The sequence below is a fragment of the Scyliorhinus torazame genome, chromosome 7 (genome assembly GCF_047496885.1).
Source record: "Scyliorhinus torazame isolate Kashiwa2021f chromosome 7, sScyTor2.1, whole genome shotgun sequence".
NCBI classification, from domain to species: domain Eukaryota; kingdom Metazoa; phylum Chordata; class Chondrichthyes; order Carcharhiniformes; family Scyliorhinidae; genus Scyliorhinus; species Scyliorhinus torazame.
In genome coordinates this window covers 33914003-33936453 of record NC_092713.1, presented here as the reverse complement: position 1 = coordinate 33936453, position 22451 = coordinate 33914003, and the positions used below count along the sequence as shown (strand labels likewise).

At 57.5% G+C, this 22451-nt stretch overlaps 1 protein-coding gene across 5 annotated transcripts in view; it reads left to right on the top strand.

Moving 5' to 3' along the window:
- bcar3 (BCAR3 adaptor protein, NSP family member) overlaps positions 1-22451 on the top strand; it is a 335071-nt gene that overhangs the window by 190653 nt on the left and 121967 nt on the right. For all 5 annotated transcript variants that reach the window (XM_072510520.1, XM_072510521.1, XM_072510522.1 and 2 more), the window contains one exon: positions 9702-9741. In XM_072510520.1, coding sequence (XP_072366621.1) covers positions 9702-9741 — 40 coding nt within the window. The remainder of the gene's footprint in view (positions 1-9701; positions 9742-22451) is intronic.

Below are 22451 nucleotides of genomic sequence, written 5' to 3'. Positions count from 1 at the left end.
GGGCACTATCGCCAGCGCAAAGAGGAGGGGGGACATGGGGCAGCCCTGCCTCCTTTCTCGATATAAAATATCCCAAAATCACCTCATTCATGCGCACACTCGCCTTTGGCTCCCTCTTTAACAATTTAACCCAGGCCTCAAATTTAGGCCCAATGCCAAACCTCTCCAACACCGCAAACAAGTAACTCCACTCCACACGGTCAAATGCCTTGTCCGTATCTCGCACCACCACCTCTGGCTCCCTCTCTTCTGACAGCGAGAGCACCACATTTAACAGGCGCCGCACATTCATAGACAACTGAACACCCTTTACAAACCCCGGGCGGGATTCTCGGGGAGCGAGAGGCTGCCCCCCTCCCCCACGCCACAGGCCGCCCCCCGACCCTGCGCGCAGAGTTCCTGCCGGCTGCGACTAGGTGTGGAAGGCGCCGGCCGGACTCTGCCTTTTTAGAGCGCCCGTTCGGCCCATTCGGGCCGGAGAATAGGGGGGCTACAGCGGGCCCGTGCCGGTGCCAATGGCGCCAATTCCATGCTCTGTGGAGAATCGCGTGCCGGCATCGGGGCGGCATGGCCCGGTTGCGGGGATTCTCTGGCCCGGCCCTGGGCTGGGAGAATCCCCCCCCCCCCCCCCCCCCAATCTGGTCTTTCCCAATCACGTGCGGAAAGCACTCTTCCAAAGTCTGCACAAACACCTTGGCAAGAATCTTTGCATTCACACTTAGAAGATATATTGGCCGATACAATCCGTACTCCATCGGGTCCTTATCCTTCTTTGGCAACAGCGAAATGGATGCCTGTCCCATCATCTCCGGGAGTGCCCGCTGACCCACCACATCCTCAAACATCTCCGGGAGTGCCCGCTTAGCCACCACATCCTCAAACATCTCCGGGAGTGCCCGCTTAGCCACCGCATCCTCAAACATCTCTGGGAGTGCCCGCTGACCCAACGCATCCTCGCATCTCCGGGAGTGCCCGCTGACCCAACGCATCCTCGCATCTCCGGGAGTGCCCGCTGACCCACCACATCCTCAAACATCTCCGGGAGTGCCCGCTGACCCACCACATCCTCAAACATCTCCGGGAGTGCCCGCTGACCCACCGCATCCTCAAACATCTCCGGGAGTGCCCACTGACCCACCACATCCTCAAACATCTCCGGGAGTGCCCGCTGAGCCACCGCATCCTCAAACATCTCCGGGAGTGCCCACTGACCCACCACATCCTCAAACATCTCCGGGAGTGTCCGCTTAGCCACCACATCCTCAAACATCTCCGGGAGTGCCCGCTGACCCACCACATCCTCAAACATCTCCGGGAGTGCCCGCTGAGCCACCGCATCCTCAAACATCTCCGGGAGTGCCCACTGACCCACCACATCCTCAAACATCTCCGGGAGTGCCCGCTGACCCACCACATCCTCAAACATCTCCGGGAGTGCCCGCTGACCCACCACATCCTCAAACATCTCCGGGAGTGCCCGCTGACCCACCACATCCTCAAACATCTCCGGGAGTGCCCGCTGACCCACCACATCCTCAAACATCTCCGGGAGTGCCCGCTGACCCACCGCATCCTCAAACATCTCCGGGAGTGCCCGCTGACCCACCACATCCTCAAACATCTCCGGGAGTGCCCGCTGACCCAACGCATCCTCGCATCTCCGGGAGTGCCCGCTGACCCACCGCATCCTCAAACATCTCCGGGAGTGCCCGCTGACCCACCACATCCTCAAACATCTCCGGGAGTGCCCGCTGACCCACCACATCCTCAAACATCTCCGGGAGTGCCCGCTGACCCACCACATCCTCAAACATCTCCGGGAGTGCCCGCTGACCCACCACATCCTCAAACATCTCCGGGAGTGCCCGCTTAGCCACCGCATCCTCAAACATCTCTGGGAGTGCCCGCTGAGCCACTGCATCCTCAAACATCTCCGGGAGTGCCCGCTGACCCACCACATCCTCAAACATCTCCGGGAGTGCCCGCTGACCCACCACATCCTCAAACATCTCCGGGAGTGCCCGCTGAGCCACCACATCCTCAAACATCTCCGGGAGTGCCCGCTGACCCACCACATCCTCAAACATCTCCGGGAGTGCCCGCTGACCCACCACATCCTCAAACATCTCCGGGAGTGCCCGCTGAGCCACCGCATCCTCAAACATCTCCGGGAGTGCCCGCTGACCCACCGCATCCTCAAACATCTCCGGGAATGCCCGCTTAGCCACTGCATCCTCAAACATCTCCGGGAGTGCCCGCTGACCCACCACATCCTCAAACATCTCCGGGAGTGCCCGCTGACCCACCACATCCTCAAACATCTCCGGGAGTGCCCGCTGAGCCACCGCATCCTCAAACATCTCCGGGAGTGCCCGCTGACCCACCACATCCTCAAACATCTCCGGGAGTGCCCGCTGACCCACCACATCCTCAAACATCTCCGGGAGTGCCCGCTTAGCCACTGCATCCTCAAACATCTCCGGGAGTGCCCGCTGAGCCACCGCATCCTCAAACATCTCCGGGAGTGCCCGCTTAGCCACTGCATCCTCAAACATCTCCGGGAGTGCCCGCTTAGCCACTGCATCCTCAAACATCTCCGGGAGTGCCCGCTGAGCCACTGCATCCTCAAACATCTCCGGGAGTGCCCGCTTAGCCACCGCATCCTCAAACATCTCCGGGAGTGCCCGCTTAGCCACCGCATCCTCAAACATCTCCGGGAGTGCCCGCTTAGCCACCGCATCCTCAAACATCTCCGGGAGTGCCCGCTTAGCCACTGCATCCTCAAACATCTCCGGGAGTGCCCGCTGACCCACCGCATCCTCAAACATCTCCGGGAGTGCCCGCTGACCCACCGCATCCTCAACATCTCCGGGAGTGCCCGCTGACCCACCACATCCTCAAACATCTCCGGGAGTGCCCGCTTAGCCACTGCATCCTCAAACATCTCCGGGAGTGCCCGCTGACCCACCGCATCCTCAACATCTCCGGGAGTGCCCGCTGAGCCACCGCATCCTCAAACATCTCCGGGAGTGCCCACTGACCCACCACATCCTCAAACATCTCCGGGAGTGTCCGCTTAGCCACCACATCCTCAAACATCTCCGGGAGTGCCCGCTGACCCACCACATCCTCAAACATCTCCGGGAGTGCCCGCTGAGCCACCGCATCCTCAAACATCTCCGGGAGTGCCCACTGACCCACCACATCCTCAAACATCTCCGGGAGTGCCCGCTGACCCACCACATCCTCAAACATCTCCGGGAGTGCCCGCTGACCCACCACATCCTCAAACATCTCCGGGAGTGCCCGCTGACCCACCACATCCTCAAACATCTCCGGGAGTGCCCGCTGACCCACCGCATCCTCAAACATCTCCGGGAGTGCCCGCTGACCCACCACATCCTCAAACATCTCCGGGAGTGCCCGCTGACCCAACGCATCCTCGCATCTCCGGGAGTGCCCGCTGACCCACCGCATCCTCAAACATCTCCGGGAGTGCCCGCTGACCCACCACATCCTCAAACATCTCCGGGAGTGCCCGCTGACCCACCACATCCTCAAACATCTCCGGGAGTGCCCGCTGACCCACCACATCCTCAAACATCTCCGGGAGTGCCCGCTGACCCACCACATCCTCAAACATCTCCGGGAGTGCCCGCTTAGCCACCGCATCCTCAAACATCTCTGGGAGTGCCCGCTGAGCCACTGCATCCTCAAACATCTCCGGGAGTGCCCGCTGACCCACCACATCCTCAAACATCTCCGGGAGTGCCCGCTGACCCACCACATCCTCAAACATCTCCGGGAGTGCCCGCTGAGCCACCACATCCTCAAACATCTCCGGGAGTGCCCGCTGACCCACCACATCCTCAAACATCTCCGGGAGTGCCCGCTGACCCACCACATCCTCAAACATCTCCGGGAGTGCCCGCTGAGCCACCGCATCCTCAAACATCTCCGGGAGTGCCCGCTGACCCACCGCATCCTCAAACATCTCCGGGAATGCCCGCTTAGCCACTGCATCCTCAAACATCTCCGGGAGTGCCCGCTGACCCACCACATCCTCAAACATCTCCGGGAGTGCCCGCTGACCCACCACATCCTCAAACATCTCCGGGAGTGCCCGCTGAGCCACCGCATCCTCAAACATCTCCGGGAGTGCCCGCTGACCCACCACATCCTCAAACATCTCCGGGAGTGCCCGCTGACCCACCACATCCTCAAACATCTCCGGGAGTGCCCGCTTAGCCACTGCATCCTCAAACATCTCCGGGAGTGCCCGCTGAGCCACCGCATCCTCAAACATCTCCGGGAGTGCCCGCTTAGCCACTGCATCCTCAAACATCTCCGGGAGTGCCCGCTTAGCCACTGCATCCTCAAACATCTCCGGGAGTGCCCGCTGAGCCACAGCATCCTCAAACATCTCCGGGAGTGCCCGCTTAGCCACCGCATCCTCAAACATCTCCAGGAGTGCCCGCTTAGCCACCGCATCCTCAAACATCTCCGGGAGTGCCCGCTTAGCCACCGCATCCTCAAACATCTCCGGGAGTGCCCGCTTAGCCACTGCATCCTCAAACATCTCCGGGAGTGCCCGCTGACCCACCGCATCCTCAAACATCTCCGGGAGTGCCCGCTGACCCACCGCATCCTCAACATCTCCGGGAGTGCCCGCTGACCCACCACATCCTCAAACATCTCCGGGAGTGCCCGCTTAGCCACTGCATCCTCAAACATCTCCGGGAGTGCCCGCTGACCCACCGCATCCTCAACATCTCCGGGAGTGCCCGCTGAGCCACCGCATCCTCAAACATCTCCGGGAGTGCCCGCTGACCCACCGCATCCTCAACATCTCCGGGAGTGCCCGCTGAGCCACTGCATCCTCAAATATCTCCGGGAGTGCCCGCTGAGCCACTGTATCCTCAAACATCTCCGGGAGAGCCCGCTGACCCACCGCATCCTCAAACATCTCCGGGAGTGCCCGCTGACCCACCGCATCCTCAAACATCTCCGGGAGTGCCCGCTGACCCACCGCATCCTCAAACATCTCCGGGAGTGCCCGCTGACCCACCGCATCCTCGCATATCCGGGAGTGCCCGCTTAGCCACCGCATCCTCAAACATCTCCGGGAGTTCCCGCTTAGCCACTGCATCCTCAAACATCTCCAGGAGTGCCCGCTGACCCACCACATCCTCAAACATCTCCACTAACAGCGGCACCAGCCTATCCAAAAACTGACAACCCATCTGGCCCCAGTGCCGTTACCCGTTTGCATCTTCCCTATCACCGCTCAAACCTCCTCAATTCCCACTGGCTCCTCCAGCCCTGCCCTCTCCTCCTCTAGGACAGTCCAAACCCCCCCCCCACTCCAAGAAAACCTTCATACCTGACTCATCCCCTGGGGACACCGAACTGTACAACCTTTTCTAAAACTCCTCGAATGCCCTGTTCACCTGCTCCGGCGCCACCACCAGCTCCCCTGCCCTATCCTAGAACTGAACAAGCTCTTGCGCGTCTGCCTGCTGGCTGAGCTGGCCTGCCAACATGTGACCGGCCGTCTCCCCGTACTCCTATACGACCCCCTTCTCCCGCCTCAACTTCCAGACCGCTTTCCCTGTAGACAAAAGATCAAACTGCACCTGCGATTCATTTCTACTCTGGAATGGGGTCCTCCGCCTACTTCCCATCCACTTCCAAGATTCCATCCACCAGCCGCTGCCATTCTTCTCTTGCCTCCCTATCCACCTGAGCCTTAAACAAGATGATCTTGCCCCTTACCACTGCCTTCAGCAGCCAGCAGCCCCACATTCAACCTCCGTGTTGTCCACAGTGCCGGCCCCTTCCCCAGGACCACACCTACCAAATGCGGGGAATGGTCCGAGATAACAATCTATTTGGCACCGGGAGGCCCGATTGGGTGGGATTGTTGTATTGGGCTTCTAGGGCAAGTTTGCGGACCAATAGTGTCAATTCGGAGTATTTGGGGTTTTGTGTTTTGCTTGTGTTTTAGTGGGCTGGGGCTGGGGATATATCGATGGGGTGGTACGGGGAACCGTGTTAATGTGTATGGTCGTTCCCACTCATGGAATAAACAGTGTGACCTCCATCGCTCCCTGTATCCCAGGTTAAATAACAGTATATTTAACGATTTAGATCTGAAACACGGAGGTTCCCAATTATGTGTAAAGCATACCTATGGTCACAGTCTGTTAGCGATGTTTTGGCCTGAATTATTGTGCAGACAGAGAAGCTCCCTCTGCTTTTTTAAAATAAATTTAGACTACCTAATTATTTTTTTCCCAATAAAGGGGCAATTTAGCGTGGCCAATCCACCTAACCGGCACATCTTTGGGTTGTGGGAGTGAAACCCACGCAAACACGGGGAGAATGTGCAAATTGCACCCGGACAGTGATGCAAGGCCAGGATTCGAACCCGGGCTCTCAACGCCGTAGTCCCACGTGCCACCCCCTGAATCTCTCTGTTTTAACGAAAATGGCGCCAGAGGTCCGAAACCGGATGTCCCGCCCTCAACTTTGGCCCCCGTTATTTTCACAAGTTAAAGTGCAGCTGACTTTAGTCAGATCTGATTTGTGCACACTCGTCCTAGTTGGACAATGTATAATCTTTTTTTTAATAAATGTTTTTTATTGGGTTTTTGAACAAAGTATAGTTACCGTTATGTACATAGGATAAGAAACATATACATATATACACGTATATAGAAGAGAGGGGCACACCCAAACATACCAAAGAGAGAAAATAGTAAATAGTAAAAAAATATATACAATTAAAAAAAAATAGGATAACTGGTAGGATATTGTGCACCAGCTCAACAGCAGCAACTCTGTACAACTATCAAAATTATTTACAACACATAAGTAGGCGACTGTTTGCGGGAGGGAGGGAGGGTGGGTGGTGGTGACCGGGGAGGTAAATATACATTCGGGTGCCGGAGAGACAATTACAGTGGGCAATACGCGAATGGGTTTGGTGTTGTTGTCGCTTCTCCCGGACGGATCTCGTTGCCGTCTCGCGCTCACCGTCTCTTCTGCCGTTCCTCCCGTCTTTCGTCTTCATTCTCCTCATTCCCTACTCCTGGAGATGCCCTGTTCATTATTGTGACAATGTATAATCTTAATGGGGCTCTTTGGAAAGTTGGGTCCCCTTTTGGATAATAATAATCTTTATTAGTGCCACAAGTAGGTTTACAATAACAGTGCAATGAAGTTACTTCATTGGTCCGAGGACACCTGTGGGAGAGATCCACTCCCTTTGTGAGGAGGTCCGATGCTCTTTGGGTAAAAGCAAACACGAATTAGAAAAAAATTGCATAAAATCTTTGAAACAGTCAAAGCACATTGGGACTGTCAAAGGGAACTGTGAAAAAGAGGTGCCAAAGAGAGTTTCCAAACTGTCAAGGCATGGGTCAGGGTCCCAGGTTCAATTCCCGGCTGTGTGGAGTCTGCACGTTCTCCCCGTGTCTGCGTGGGTTTCCTCCGGGTGCTCCAGTTTCCTCCCACAAGTCCCGAAAGACGTGCTGTTAGGTAATTTGGACAATCTGAATTCTTCAGTGTACCCGAACAGGCGCCGGAATGTGGCGACTAGGGGCTTTTCACAGTAACTTCATTGCAGTGTTAATGTAAGCCTACTCGTGACAATAAAGATTATTATTATTATAAATCTGCTGCCTGTTTAAAAAAATATATTATTCATTTATGGGATGTGGGCGTAGCTGCCTAGGCATTTATTTCCCATCCTTAGTTGCCCTTGTGAAGGTGGTGGAGTAAGTAGACCCACAGTGCTGTTAGGGTGGGTTTGTACCCAGTGATGTGAAGGAAAAGTGATATATTTCCAAGTCAGGATGGTAAGTGGCTTGCAGTGGAACCTCCAGGTTATGGTGTTCCCAGGTATCTGCTGCTCTTCTTGATAGTAGTGGTCATGGGTTTGGAAGGAACCTTGGTGAGTTGCTGCAGTGCATCTTGCAGGCATTTAAGTTAAATATTTGAAAAGAAAACTGCAGTGTTAAAAAACAACTAGTGCTTGCTATTTCACTCTGTTGGTATAGATGAGGGATTTCAGTTATGAAGGTAGATTGGAGAGGTTAGGATCGACTGTTTTCCCTGGAGAAAAGAAAGCTGAGAGAAGATTTAATAGAGATATTCAAAATTATGAGGGATCTGGACTGAGTATAAGGGAGAAACTGTGTCCCACTCGTGAAAGGATCGAGAATGAGAGGGCACAGATTTAAAGTAATTAGAAAAGGAAGTTTGCGTCCTGAGGTCAGCCCATGGTAGATACTAGGTGAGTTGGCATGGGGGAGGAATGGGCAAAGGGTGGTGGGTGAGGGACTCGGATTGGCATGAGTTGGCACTATGTTGGGATTGGGGCAATCAAGGGCCATAGGGATGGGTAAGGGGACACGTTTGAATGGTAGGGCTGAGGCTCCATGGGGGCTGCGGGTGAGGGGCAAATGTTGACGTGGAGATTATGAGGGGGTAGGTGGGGGGCATGAGGTGGCATGGATGGGAGTTGTGAGGGATGAGGGTTGGAGGGCTGTTCTTTGCTTTGTCCTTTCTCACAGTGCCAGGGTACCAAGGCGGACGGACCTGTCCACCTCGCCCACCTCCACGCCCAGCAGCCCCTGTGCTGCCTCCAAACAGTTTCCAGAGCAGCGAGCCCAACTCCTACAAAGCCCAGTACCACCAGTACAGGAATCCAAACTGCCAGGGCACTTTCTCCCGGCTCGAGTCTGTGGAGCCCGGATTTGGGGAGTGAACATTCAGGCCCATAGTTTTGTTTGTGAGATTTCCAGGTGCCTGTTAAACAATGAAACTTTAAACACACTTTTTTTTTGTGGCTTTTCTCATATTTATAAACAGTTGTTGCTTATATACATTACATTTTTCTTGCCCGCGCTAATTTGCTTTATTATACAGAGAGGTTAAACACATTTTGAAATGAAATCAGTTTGACTTTTCTATAAATATGGAACAAAGTAAATTCTTCATGAACATATTTACAGAGGGCTTCTGATTTTAAACCTGTTCATTTATTTTGTATCTAATTCTGAAGGGAGTATTTTCCAATATGTTTTAATGTATTCCAAATGTTTTTTGAGGCCAGTGCATGCTCTTGTGAGATCAGTCTGCACTTGGGTCAATGTTTCCCATGGATGTTGAATCTTTTGTCTGTCTAATTGCGCGGTTCAATATATTGTGGGCAACATGGTAGCACAGTGGTTAGCACAGTTGCTTCACAGCTCCAGGGTCCCAGGTTTGATTCCCGGGTCACTGTCTGTGCGGAGTCTGCACTTGTGTGTGCGTGGGTTTCCTCCGGGTGCTCCGGTTTCCTCCCACAGTCCAAAGATGTGCGGGTTAGGTGGATTGGCCATGATAAATTGCCCTTAGTGTCCAAAAAGGTTAAGTGGGGTTACTGGGTTATGGAGATAGGGTGGAGGTGTGGGCTTGGGTGGGGTGCTCTTTCCAAGGGCCGGTGCAGATTCGATGGGCCGAATGTTTCTATGATATTCTGAGGCCAATGGGCAACCATCCATGTGCCTTATGTAGGTTTAGGTTTTAGGAAAGCATTGCACATTTGGATTGTACTGTGCTTGTAGGAGGAGCGCGTAGATTCTTTTTAACGCAGCCAAATGAAACCTGATACTCCAGTAAACGTCACCAACATTTCTTTTCTCACTTGGCAGGGCCAGGAACATTATGGACTTTTCCCTCGAATATGTCAAGGTAAGTTACCAGTTTCCAAATACCTCCCGTGTAATGATGAGATTTACGATGCTTTGCTTTCGGGTTGATCAGTAGCTGGCTCCTCCCGTCTCGGAGGGCCCTTGTTAAGTGCTTTCTTCACCCTTTTCAGCGAGTGCAGTAATGCTTCAGTTCCAGCTGTCTGGGAGTTTAATTCCCAACAGGGGACACAACGATCCAGGCATTCGTGCTGGGGTTGGTTGTAGTGGTGCCCAGAGTTTAGTGCCTTTGGATCCACTTTTCCGACAGTCATCCTAATGTAATCCACCAGCCCCCTCTCTCTCCCCGCTGTACAACATAGTCCTTATTCTGCCCATCTATGGAAAGGAAAATGCACCAAGAACATTCTTGTGCACTATTAGGCAAAGATTTCCTCTCCGAAAGAAGGTGGGTTGCCCTTTTTAGTGGTCAACTGTTCCAGAATGTTAACCTTGTTTAATTCACTGAGCGTAAAATCTCGGACTGCATGTTGGGAATGAGCCTCTGGGTTACAAATGCTGTGACATTGCTTCTGTACCTTAAGTAACGAAGGTTAAATGTTGAGTAATATTCAGTTGCCAGCCCAGTTAACAGGTGAGAGTATTCTAAATATGTGCTGTCTGCTTTCGACACACGGGAAGCGTTTCCATGCAGGATTTTCACAGCTGCCTCCATCACAAACGCACAACGGTAAATTTTATTTTCTATTGTAGGATATAAAGTTTACCCTTCACTTTACGGCGGCGAAAGCACCCACCGCACGTGCGCCGATCCAGGCATGCACGGCGCACACCGTGCACATACTGGCATGTGCAGTCCGCAGAACTGAGTGCGCGGAGTGCAGAAAGGTCAAATGGAAAGTGGTTCCCGCTCGACTGCGATTGATGTTTTGGGTTAGAAACCGCGTTAAACAGAGCAAGTTACGTAGCCAGGTTGGCTGAGTGTAGACCGAGCATTATACACTTAAATATCTGACCTGCCATTATATTATCACTCACCCCGAGTAGATTCTGAGAAATAGCCAAACAGCCTTACTCACAAAGCCTACCTGCCCTGGCAGCTTAACACTCAGCCGCAACACCACTAATCTGAGAAAGTAGAAACCCTGGAGACCCAGGTTCGAATTCCACCACTGCAGATGGTGAAATTTGAATTCAATAAAAATCTGGAATTAAAAATGCCTAATGGTGACCATGAAACCAGTGTCGATTGTCGGGGAAAACCATCTGGTTCACTAATGTCCTTTAGGGAAGGAAATCTGCCGTCCTTACCTGGTCTGGCCGACATGTGACTCCAGACCCATAGCAATGTGATTGACTCTTAATTGCCCCCTCAAGGGCAAGTAGGGATGGGCAATAAATACTGGCACAGCCCGCGACGGCCGCATCCCATGAATGAATAAAAAGAAAAGATAATGAGGGTTTCGCTGGCCATAATGTGCGTGATCTCTGAAAGAATTTTTATTAAATCATCCTCGACACTTGATCGGTGGCTATCTAAACACCGTGTTTGCAAAGCAGCTCGTGTGGGAAATTCATGCAGCAGTTAGACATTGCCGTTCGAGCCCAGACTAATCTGTTAATAAGTGAGATTTTGTTCATACGCCACGCCGTACGAATTTCCAACCTGCGGCCCTGGTCACACAGTCTGAGGACAAACTTGTGCCTCTGCCTTTCGGAGGCTGCAATAGTGATAGAGTCAGTGTGGGACTCTGCTGAATCGCAGCTGGATTTCAGAGATCCCTTTCCCAACTGCAAGCTCCGGCAAGCCAAAAAAACATGGGGAGCAAAGCTTTCTCTCTCAGCAGTTTAAAAGTCTCTCCAGCCACCCCCCACCCCCTCCCCCTCTCCCCTCCCCCTCTCCCCTCCCCCTCTCCCCTCCCCCTCCTCCTCCCCCCTCCCCTCCCCCTCCCCCTCCTCCTCCCCCCTCCCCTCCCCCTCCTCCCTCCCCTCCCCCCTCCTCTCCCCTCCCCTCCCCCTCCCTCCCCTACCCCCTCCTCTCCCCTCCCCCTCTCCCCTCCCCCCTCTCCCTCCCCCCTCTCCCTCCCCTCTCCCTCCCCTCACCCTCCCCCTCCCCTCACCCTCCCCTCCCCTCCCCCCATCCCCCCTCCCCACTCCCCTCTCCCCTCGCCCCTCCCCCGTCCCCCCTCCCCCTCCCCTCCCTCCCCCTCTCCCCTCCCTACTCTCCCCCTCTACCCTCTCCCCTCTCCCCCCTCTCCCGTCTCCCCCCCCTCTCCCGTCTCCCCCCTCTCCCCTCCCCCTCTCCCCTCCCTCCCCTCTACCCTCACCCCTCTCTCCGCTGATCCCTTTGATGTGAATAGCAGCAGGGAAAATGAACAAGAACTTGCATTAGTATTTGTTTGTTTATGGTGATTACTGAAAACCATATGCCTAAGTGGCCGAGCAATTAGCGCACCCACTAGGGTAGAAGCAACATTAAACCTGATCTCTGAGCTTGCTCTGCGGCTAATTACATCATTCCTCCAAATCTGGCTTCCTGCACATTCTCACATGTCTTTATTTCACTGTCGGCCTTGAGCTGCCCGGACTTCAAGCTCCAGAACTTGCTCCCTAAACCTCTCCGGCTCTCTGCCTCGTTTTCCTCCTTTCAACCTTTGGGACTTTTTAACCATGCCCAGGATGCTATATAGATGCAGGTTGTTGTTGTTGCACAGCCGACCGAGGGCGACTGGTTACATAGCAGTTGGTTTTCATTGTTCTAATCTGGCACTTGATGCAGACTAGTTGGGACAGTCTAACCTTCAGAACACAGGGTGCGCAATGAGGCTCAATTATTCGTAGCTGGGCCGCGGGGCTCTATGCAGAGTGAGCCGCATTCCACACACTGGTCAGGTCAGGATGCCATTGACATTGGTTGGTAAAGAACATGCAACTCGAGACATCGGCTCCCCACAACAGCAGTGACCCGGTGTCCCTACAGCACTGCTTACAGGTGGAGAGGGCAGTCAATAATTTGCTGCCCATGCTTTATTATGTTCACGTCTGCTTCAAAGGAGCAGGGTCAATCTAACCCGGCCTCCAGCATTCTGCTCCAGAACCTCCACTCCTCTTTTCAAAGGTGTTTTCACCCCCTTCGGCCCCGAGTTTCCCCCTCCTACTCGGGTGCCTGACTATCCACCCACGCCCCTGTGAAGGGCATTGAGACACCTGTCTGCACACAAGGAGCCAGGTAAGCTGTTGCAAGGCTGGAGGCTCCTCTTGCAAATCTTCACCACAATTAATTATCTTGCTTTACCAATTTCAAAGAATTTTGGGCGTAACTATCTCGTCAGGGAGTAAAAAGATTTAGGTTGTGTCGAAATACCGTTCAGTTGGCAATGACCGGGTCAATCCAATTGACAAATTAGCCCAACGCCCTGTGGAATAGGCCGTGTCATACTCATACAGTGATAGTTGGCACCCTCTAGTGGTAACACCTAGAACTGTCCTCCTTGATTTTAAGGGTGCATTCATGAATTTTGATGGGATGATTACTCGCATTGAGTGATCAGGTTGTCAGTGACCATTACTCTGTGAGAAAGTGGTTTGCGTGAGTACCTGTTAACGCCAGTGCTGTGCAGGCTGCTTGAAAAATAGGTCATGGCAGATTTGGAGAAAGACAAACTTGCATTTGTATAGCACCTTTCGCAACCCCCACACCTCATAAATCACTTTGCAGCCTGTGAAATGCCTTTTGGAAAGTAGTCACTGTTGGAATGTAGGAAATGTGGCAGCCAGTATGTGCACAGCAAGCTCCCACAAACAGCAATGTAATTTAAAAAAGACAAAACGCATGGTGTTAAAGTTAGTTTAATGCTGTGTTAATAATAATGTTTGTTTTAATGTTCCATATCCCTATTTAACCCTGGAGTCACTCCTGGAACGAAGTATCTTTTCCCCACAGTCTTGCAAATGAAATTAAATATTGGGGTTTCTGTCTGGTATCCTAGCAACCATTGGGGTCTGGTCCGGGATCGTAATATGTCACATTTGGAGTGCAGTGGGAGGAAAGGAAGAGGCTGGAGATGAGTATTGATAGACGAGAGATAGATGAAAAGGTTGCAGGAGGGAGGCAGAAATGTCAAGGCAGTGGGTTAACTCTTGCTGGGCTGGGTAATCCCATGGTGGGCACTGTATCTTAGCCTCTTGCTCCGCAGCTTTCAACCCAAATAAATGTTGTACTCAACCTTGCTGGAAATGTGAGCTTATAATGGGGATTCTGCCCCCTCAGTGAAGAGAATAGTGTGTCCCCTGCGGCCAATTGAAGATTTAAGCATTGATAAAGAAACAGGATGAATTTGAGTTGAAAGAAAAATAAAGAGAGGAAAAGAATGATGGATTAAGAGCTATGGTGAGCTTTGGGCTGTATCATAGATGGATGGTATGCACCTCCAACCAGCAGGTGGTGGTACAGACACACCATGCGGTCTCGAGTCTGCTCCACCATTCAATCATGGCTGATATTTTCTCATCCCCATTCTCCTGCCTTCTCCCCATAATCCCTGATCCCCTTATTAATCAAGAACCTATCTATCTCTGTCTTAAAGACACTCCGTGATTTGACCTCCACAGCCTTCTGCGGCAAAGTGTTCCACAGATTCACCACCCTCCGGCTGAAGAAATTCCTCCTCACCTCTGTTTTAAAGGATCGTCCCTTTAGTCTGAGATGGTGTCCTCTGGTTCTAGTTTTTCCTACAAGTGGAAACATCCTCTCCACGTCCTCTCTATCCAGGCCTCGCAGGATCCAGTAAGTTTCAATAAGATCCCCCCTCCTCCTTTTAAACAAAAAAAAATTTAGAGTAACCAATTATTATTTTATTTTTCCAATTAAGGGGCAATTTAGCGTGGCCAATCCATCTAACCTGCACGTCTTTGGGTTGTGGGGGTGAAAACCATGCAGACATGGGGAGAATGTGCAAACTCCACACGGACAGTAACCCAGGGCCGGGATTCGAACCCGGGTCCTCAGCTCCGCAGTCCCAGTGCTAACCACTGCGCCACATGCCGCCCCCCCCTCCAAACTCCAACGAGTACAGGCCCAGAGTCCTCAACCGTTCATCCGGCCATCTGCGGAAGAGGATTGTGAGGGTGATAAGACATACAAGTGAATGGTCAGTGCTCAGTGCAAATTCCAGAGGAGAAGTTAAAAGCAAATTACTGCGCATGCTGGAATCTGAAACCAAAGAGAAAGTGCTGGAAAATCTCAGCAGGTCTGGCAGCATCTGTAGGGAGAGAAAAGAGCTAACGTTTCGTGTCCAGATGACCCTTTGTCAACTGCAGAGGAGTAGTTAGCAGACTCCATGATAACGTGCTCTGTATCAGATTGCTATCTTACTACATGAGACTAAATAAATGATTCTGGTTTGGACAAGTCAAAGTGTTTGGTGGATTCCTTCGTAAAGTACAAAGGACCAAACACAACAAGAACAAAAGGAAAAAGTGAGATAAAATGTGTGCCCGATTCTCCAGCCTCGTGCGCTCTCGCTCAAGTGACACGAGACCAGTGAATAGCGGGACAGGCAGAAAACAAGGACCGGCACACTCCCGTCGGCAAAATCGGTATCTTGCCGTAGCGTGGCGAGAAACCAATTATCACCACTTAAGCTCAAGTTCCATACAATTTATGGGAGTCACCCCTTATCCTGCAGCCTCCCGTCATTCAGCGGCCTCCCCAGCAAGTGGTCACGCTGGCGCCGATTAGTACTCCTTTTGAAAAACATGAACCCGGCGGAAGGGCTTTTGCGGGGAGCTGAGGAGGTGAGTAGCCATCTTTGCTCACAGGCAAAGAGCCCGGGGACACTGGGCTTGCGACCCCCGTGCTCGGCGGGGGGTGGGCCGTCATGGGAAGGGGCAGGAGGCACTGGGAGGACAACTGCTCGCAGCATTACCATGCCAACCACTGGGTCGTGTTTACCCATTCCGGGGGAAACCCTTATCCCTGCCCGTCCGCTTCGCCGACCACCCATAACTCCCACCGACTGCCGAGGCCTCTGGCCGCGTGGCTGAAGGCTATTGCTGATGGGGAATTGGCAATCATGGTTCAGTGAGCACTCCAGTGGATTCCCGTGAGTGGGAGGGCCATGTGGCATGTGGGGGTCATTGCCTCGCATCCCAATCACACCTTGATGGACACTGTGCCTGAACACTGCAGGAGGCAACACCACACGCGCAGCAGTCAATAGCCGAACACCCAGGGGAAGGGACAAGCCCCCGGTCCAGGTGATGTTATGAGCGGGTGTCCAGGGTACAGGGTGTGGGGCCCTGTGAGGGGGTGCCCGCTGCAGCCAGGAGTGCATGGGAGAGCGTTCCCGGGTCGGGGAGGACTCAATGGGGGAATGGAGGGCCCCGGAGTTGGAGCCACGGCTGTTTGTCAGTTTACACACCCTCTCCCAATTCCTGACAGATATTGAACGCTATGGCAGGGATATTGGACGCAGAACTTGCCCTAATGGTGCTGCTGTTAGTCTGGGCAGCCAGATCCGGAGGCGGTAGCGGCAGGAGCAGCATCTGCAGATGCCCGAGGCATCGGCCCACATGGTGGACCCCACCCCACACCCGGTGGACCCAGCCACCCATCAGGCCAAGGAGGGACCCAGATGGGGAGTCCCGCGACGGTCCAGGCTGTACAGGCCTTGCTGGTCATTCGAACAGATGATTGACAGTGCGTGCCACAGGAGGCTCTGCCTCAACAAGGAGACAGTCTTCCTGCGCCACGTCCTCGTGGACTTGGTACCACATGGAGGACGAGGACATACCTCCCCGGGGCCGACAAGGACACTGCAGTCTTGAACCTGTACGCCCTGGGATCATTCCAGGGCTCGAGCAGGGACCGGTGGCATCTCACGTCTCCGACAGGTCACGTATGCCCGGGCGGAAAACTACATCATCTTTGACATGAACCAAGCCCAGCAAGATGCCAGGGCAGCAGGTTTCTCCCCATCGGCTGGATGCCTCAGGGGGTAATGTGGCCCTGCGCTTGCCAGGCCATCGGGGAGTGCCCGATGTTAACAGAAAGGGGTTCCACTACCTGAACATACAGCTCGTGTGCGACCACCAGATGAAGATCATGCACGTGTGTGCCCGCTACCCGGGGAGTGTGCACGGCAGTCGGTCATCCCCGGCCTCTTCGAGGAGCAGCCCAGGATGGGCGCTTGGCTCTTGTGGGATAAGGAGTACCCGCTGAGGACCTGGCCAATGAAGCCAGTCCGGATGGCCGGTGACCGAATCAGAGACCCGGTCCAACGAGGCTCATGTAGCCCTGCGCTGTGATTGAGTGGTGCACCGGACTCCTCAAGATGCGGTTCCAATGCCTCGTCCGCTCCGGTGGTGCACTGCGCCCGGAGGGTCGCCCGCTTTGCGATGGTCTGCTGTGCCCTCGCACAGCAGCAGGGCGACGAATTGGTGGTTGGTGATGAGGCCTCCAAGGACAGGGGGAAGGACCAGGTTGATGAGGCGGCGCCGGATCAGCCGGAGGCTGCAGGACAGGCGGCAGCGGTGAGGTTGCGGCAAGCCTGGAGGGCCAGGGAGGCCCTCATTCTCGCCCGATTCACTGAGGACGTGGCTTGGCCTGGTAGCCCCCCCTCCCCATTTCCCACCCTCTCAGAGTATGCAGAAATGGGCCAAGGTTTCAGAGGTCAGCCCGTATTGCAGAATAAAGTGACAGAGGCGTCATGCTGGTTGTGCACAAGAGCGTTTAATGTGTCACCCAATTCCCCACTCTCCCGATGGTGTCGCCTGGCCTCCCCCAGTGGCGGCACTGATATTCAATGTGCTTTGCCGTCCTACCTTTACCACGACGTCTCGGTGTGTCCCCAGGATGCACATCTGAGGCGGAGGCAGCCGGCTGTTTACCTCCTCGAGTGGCCGACCCCTGGGGCCCCTCGCACACTGGTGCTGGCGGCGAGATACGGCCTCATCAGAGGGCTGGAATTCAGGAGAGCTGACGGCCAGGATCCCCACCCCCCCACACTGCCCCCCCACCCCCACACTGCCCCCCCCACCCCGACACTGCTCACCTCCCACCCCGACACTGCTCACCCGCCCACCCCGACACTGCTCACCCCCCCACCCCGACACTGCTCACCCCCCACCACGACACTGCTCACCCCCCCACACCGACACTGCTCACCCCCCACCACGACACTGCTCACCCCACACCCCGACACTGCCCCCCCCACCCCCACACTGCCCCCCCCGCCCCCACACTGCCCCCCCACCCCCACACTGCCCCCCCCACCTCGACACTGCTCACCTCCCACCCCGACACTGCTCACCCCCCCCACACCGACACTGCTCACCCCCGCACACCGACACTGGTCACCCCCCCCCACCACGACACTGCCCACACCCCCACCCCGACACTGCTCACACCCCCACACCCCGACACTGCTCAACCCCCCACCCCGACACTGCTCACCCCCCACCCCGACACTGCTCACCCCCCCCACACCGACACTGCTCACCCCCCCACCCCGACACTGCTCACCCCCCCACCCCGACACTGCTCACCCCCCCTACCCTGACACTGCTCACACCCCCACCCCGACACTGCTCACCCCCACCCTGACACTGCTCACACCCCCACCCCGACACTGCTCACACCCCCACCCCGACACTGCTCACCCCCACCACGACACTGCCCACACCCCCACCCCGTCACTGCTCACCCCCCCACCCCGACACTGCTCACCCCCCCACCCCGACACTGCTCACACCCCCACCCCGACACTGCTCACACCCCCCACCCAGACACTGCTCACCCCCCACCACGACACTGCCCACACCCGCACCCCGACACTGCTCACACCCCCACCACGATACTGCCCACACCCCCCCACCCCGACACTGCTCACACCCCCACCCCGACACTGCTCACACCCCCCACCCCGACACTGCTCACACCCCCACCCCGACACTGCTCACCCTCCACTCCGACACTGCTCACCCCCCCACCCCGACACTGCTCACACCCCCCACCCAGACACTGCTCACACCCCCACCCCGACACTGCTCACCTCCCACACCCCGACACTGCTCACGCCCCCACTCCGACACTGCTCACCCCCCCACTTCGACACTGCTCACCCCCCCCACTTCGACACTGCTCACCCCCCCCACCCCGAGACTGCTCACCCCCCCCACCCCGACACTGCCCACACCCCCACCCCGACACTGATCACACCCCCACCCCGACACTGCTCACCCCCCACCACGACACTGCCCACACCCCCACCCCGACACTGATCACACCCCCACCCCGACACTGCCCACACCCCCACCCTGACACTGCTCACACCCCCACCCCGACACTGCTCACACCCCCACCCCGACACTGCTCACCCCCACCACGACACTGCCCACACCCCCACCCCGTCACTGCTCACCCCCCCACCCCGACACTGCTCACCCCCCCTACCCCGACACTGCTCACCCTCCACTCCGACACTGCTCACCCCCCCACCCCGACACTGCTCTCACCCCCACCCAGACACTGCTCACACCCCCACCCCGACACTGCTCACACCCCCTACCCCGACACTGCTCACCCTCCACTCCGACACTGCTCACCCCCCCACCCCGACACTGCTCACACCCCCCACCCAGACACTGCTCACCCCCCACCACGACACTGCCCACACCCGCACCCCGACACTGCTCACACCCCCACCACGATACTGCCCACACCCCCACACCGACACAGCTCACCCCCCCACCCCGACACTGCTCACACCCCCACCCCGACACTGCTCACACCCCCACCCCGACACTGCTCACCCTCCACTCCGACACTGCTCACCCCCCCACCCCGACACTGCTCACACCCCCCACCCAGACACTGCTCACACCCCCACCCCGACACTGCTCACACCCCCACCCCGACACTGCTCACCCTCCACTCCGACACTGCTCACCCCCCCACCCCGACACTGCTCACACCCCCACCCCGACACTGCTCACACCCCCCACCCAGACACTGCTCACCCTCCACTCCGACACTGCTCACCCCCCCACCCAGACACTGCTCACACCCCCACCCCGACACTGCTCACGCGCCCACCACGACACTGCCCACACCCCCACCCCGACACTGCTCACCCCCCCACCCCGACACTGCTCACCCCCCCACCCCGACACTGCTCACCCCCCCCACCCCGACACTGCTCACCCCCCCACCACGAAACTGCTCACCCCCCCACACCGACACTGCTCACCCCCCCCACCCCGACACTGCTCACCCCCCCACCCCGACACTGCTCACACCCCCACCCCGACACTGCTCACACCCCCCCACGGCGACACTGCCCCCCCACCACGACACTGCTCACCCCCCACCCCGACACTGCTCACCCGCCCACCCCGACACTGCTCACCCCCCCCACCCCGACACTGCTCACCCCCCACACCGACACTGCTCACCCCCCCACCCTGACACTGCTCACCTCCCACACCCCGACACTGCTCACCCCCCCTACCCCGACACTGCTCACGCCCCCACTCCGACACTGCTCACCCCCCCACTTCGACACTGCTCACCCCCCCACCCCGAGACTGCTCACCCCCCCCACCCCGACACTGCCCACACCCCCACCCCGACACTGATCACACCCCCACCCCGACACTGCTCACCCCCCACCACGACACTGCCCACACCCCCACCCCGACACTGCTCACACCCCCACCCCGACACTGCTCACACCCCCACCCCGACACTGCTCACCCCCCCACCCCGACACTGCTCACCCCCCACCACGACACTGCCCACACCCCCACCCCGACACTGCTCACACCCCCACCCCGACACTGCTCACACCCCCACCCCGACACTGCTCACCCCCCCACCGCGACACTGCCACCCCACCACGACACTGCTCACCCCCCCCACCCCGACACTGCTCACACCCCCACCCCGACACTGCTCACCCCCCCACCCCGACACTGCTCACCCCCCACCACGACACTGCCCACACCCCCACCCCGACACTGCTCACACCCCCCACCCCGACACTGCTCACACCCCCACCCCGACACTGCTCACCCCCCCACCGCGACACTGCCACCCCACCACGACACTGCTCACACCCCCCACACCGACACTGTTCACCCCCCCACCCCGACACTGCTCACACCCCCACCCCGACACTGCCACCCCACCACGACACTGCTCACCCCCCCCACCCCGACACTGCTCACACCCCCACCCCGACACTGCTCACCCCCCCACCCCGACACTGCTCACCCCCCACCACGACACTGCCCACACCCCCACCCCGACACTGCTCACCCCCCCACCCCGACACTGCTCACCCCCCCACCCCGACACTGCCCACACCCCCACCTCGACACTGCTCACCTCCCACCCCGACACTGCTCACCCCCCCACCGCGACACTGCTCACCCCCCCACCCCGACACTGCCCCCCCCCACCACGACACTGCTCACACCCCCCACACCGACACTGCTCAACCCCCCACCCCGACACTGCTCACCCCCCCACCCTGACACTGCTCACCCCCCACACACCGACACTGCTCACCCCCCCTACCCCGACACTGCTCACCCCCCCACTTCGACACTGCTCACCCCCCCCACCCCGACACTGCTCACCCCCCCACCCCGACACTGCTCACCCCCACACACCGACACTGCTCACCCCCCCCACCCCGACACTGCTCACCCCCCCCACCCCGACACTGCTCACCCCCCCACCCCGACACTGCTCACCCCCCCACCCCGACACTGCTCACCCCCCCCACACCGACACTGCTCACCCCCCCCACCCCGACACTGCTCACCCCCCCACCCCGACACTGCTCACCCCCCCACCCCGACACTGTTCACCCCCCCACCCCGACACTGCTCACCCCCCACACACCGACACTGCTCACCCCCCCACCCCGACACTGCTCACCCCCCCCACCCCGACACTGCTAACCCCCCCACTTCGACACTGCTCACCCCCCCCACCCCGACACTGCTCACCCCCCGACCCCGACACTGCTCACACCCCCACCCCGACACTGCTCACCCCCCACCCCGACACTGCTCACACCCCCACCCCGACACTGCTCACCCCCCCCACACCGACACTGCTCACCCCCCCACCGCGACACTGCTCACCCCCCCACCCCGACACTGCCCCCCCCCACCCCGACACTGCTCACCCCCCCACCGCGACACTGCTCACCCCCCCACCCCGACACTGCCCCCCCCCACCACGACACTGCTCACACCCCCCACACCGACACTGCTCAACCCCCCACCCCGACACTGCTCACCCCCCCCACCCCGACACTGCTCACCCCCCCACCCCGACACTGCTCACCCCCCCACCCTGACACTGCTCACCCCCCACACACCGACACTGCTCACCCCCCCTACCCCGACACTGCTCACACCCCACCCCGACACTGCTCACACCCCCACCCCGACACTGCTCACCCCCCCACTTCGACACTGCTCACCCCCCCCACCCCGACACTGCTCACCCCCCCACCCCGACACTGCTCACCCCCCCACCCCGACACTGCTCACCCCCCCCACCCCGACACTGCTCACCCCCCCACCCCGACACTGCTCACCCCCCCCCACCCCGACACTGCTCACCCCCCCCACACCGACACTGCTCACCCCCCCCACACCGACACTGCTCACCCCCCCCACCCCGACACTGTTCACCCCCCCACCCCGACACTGCTCACCCCCCACACCGACACT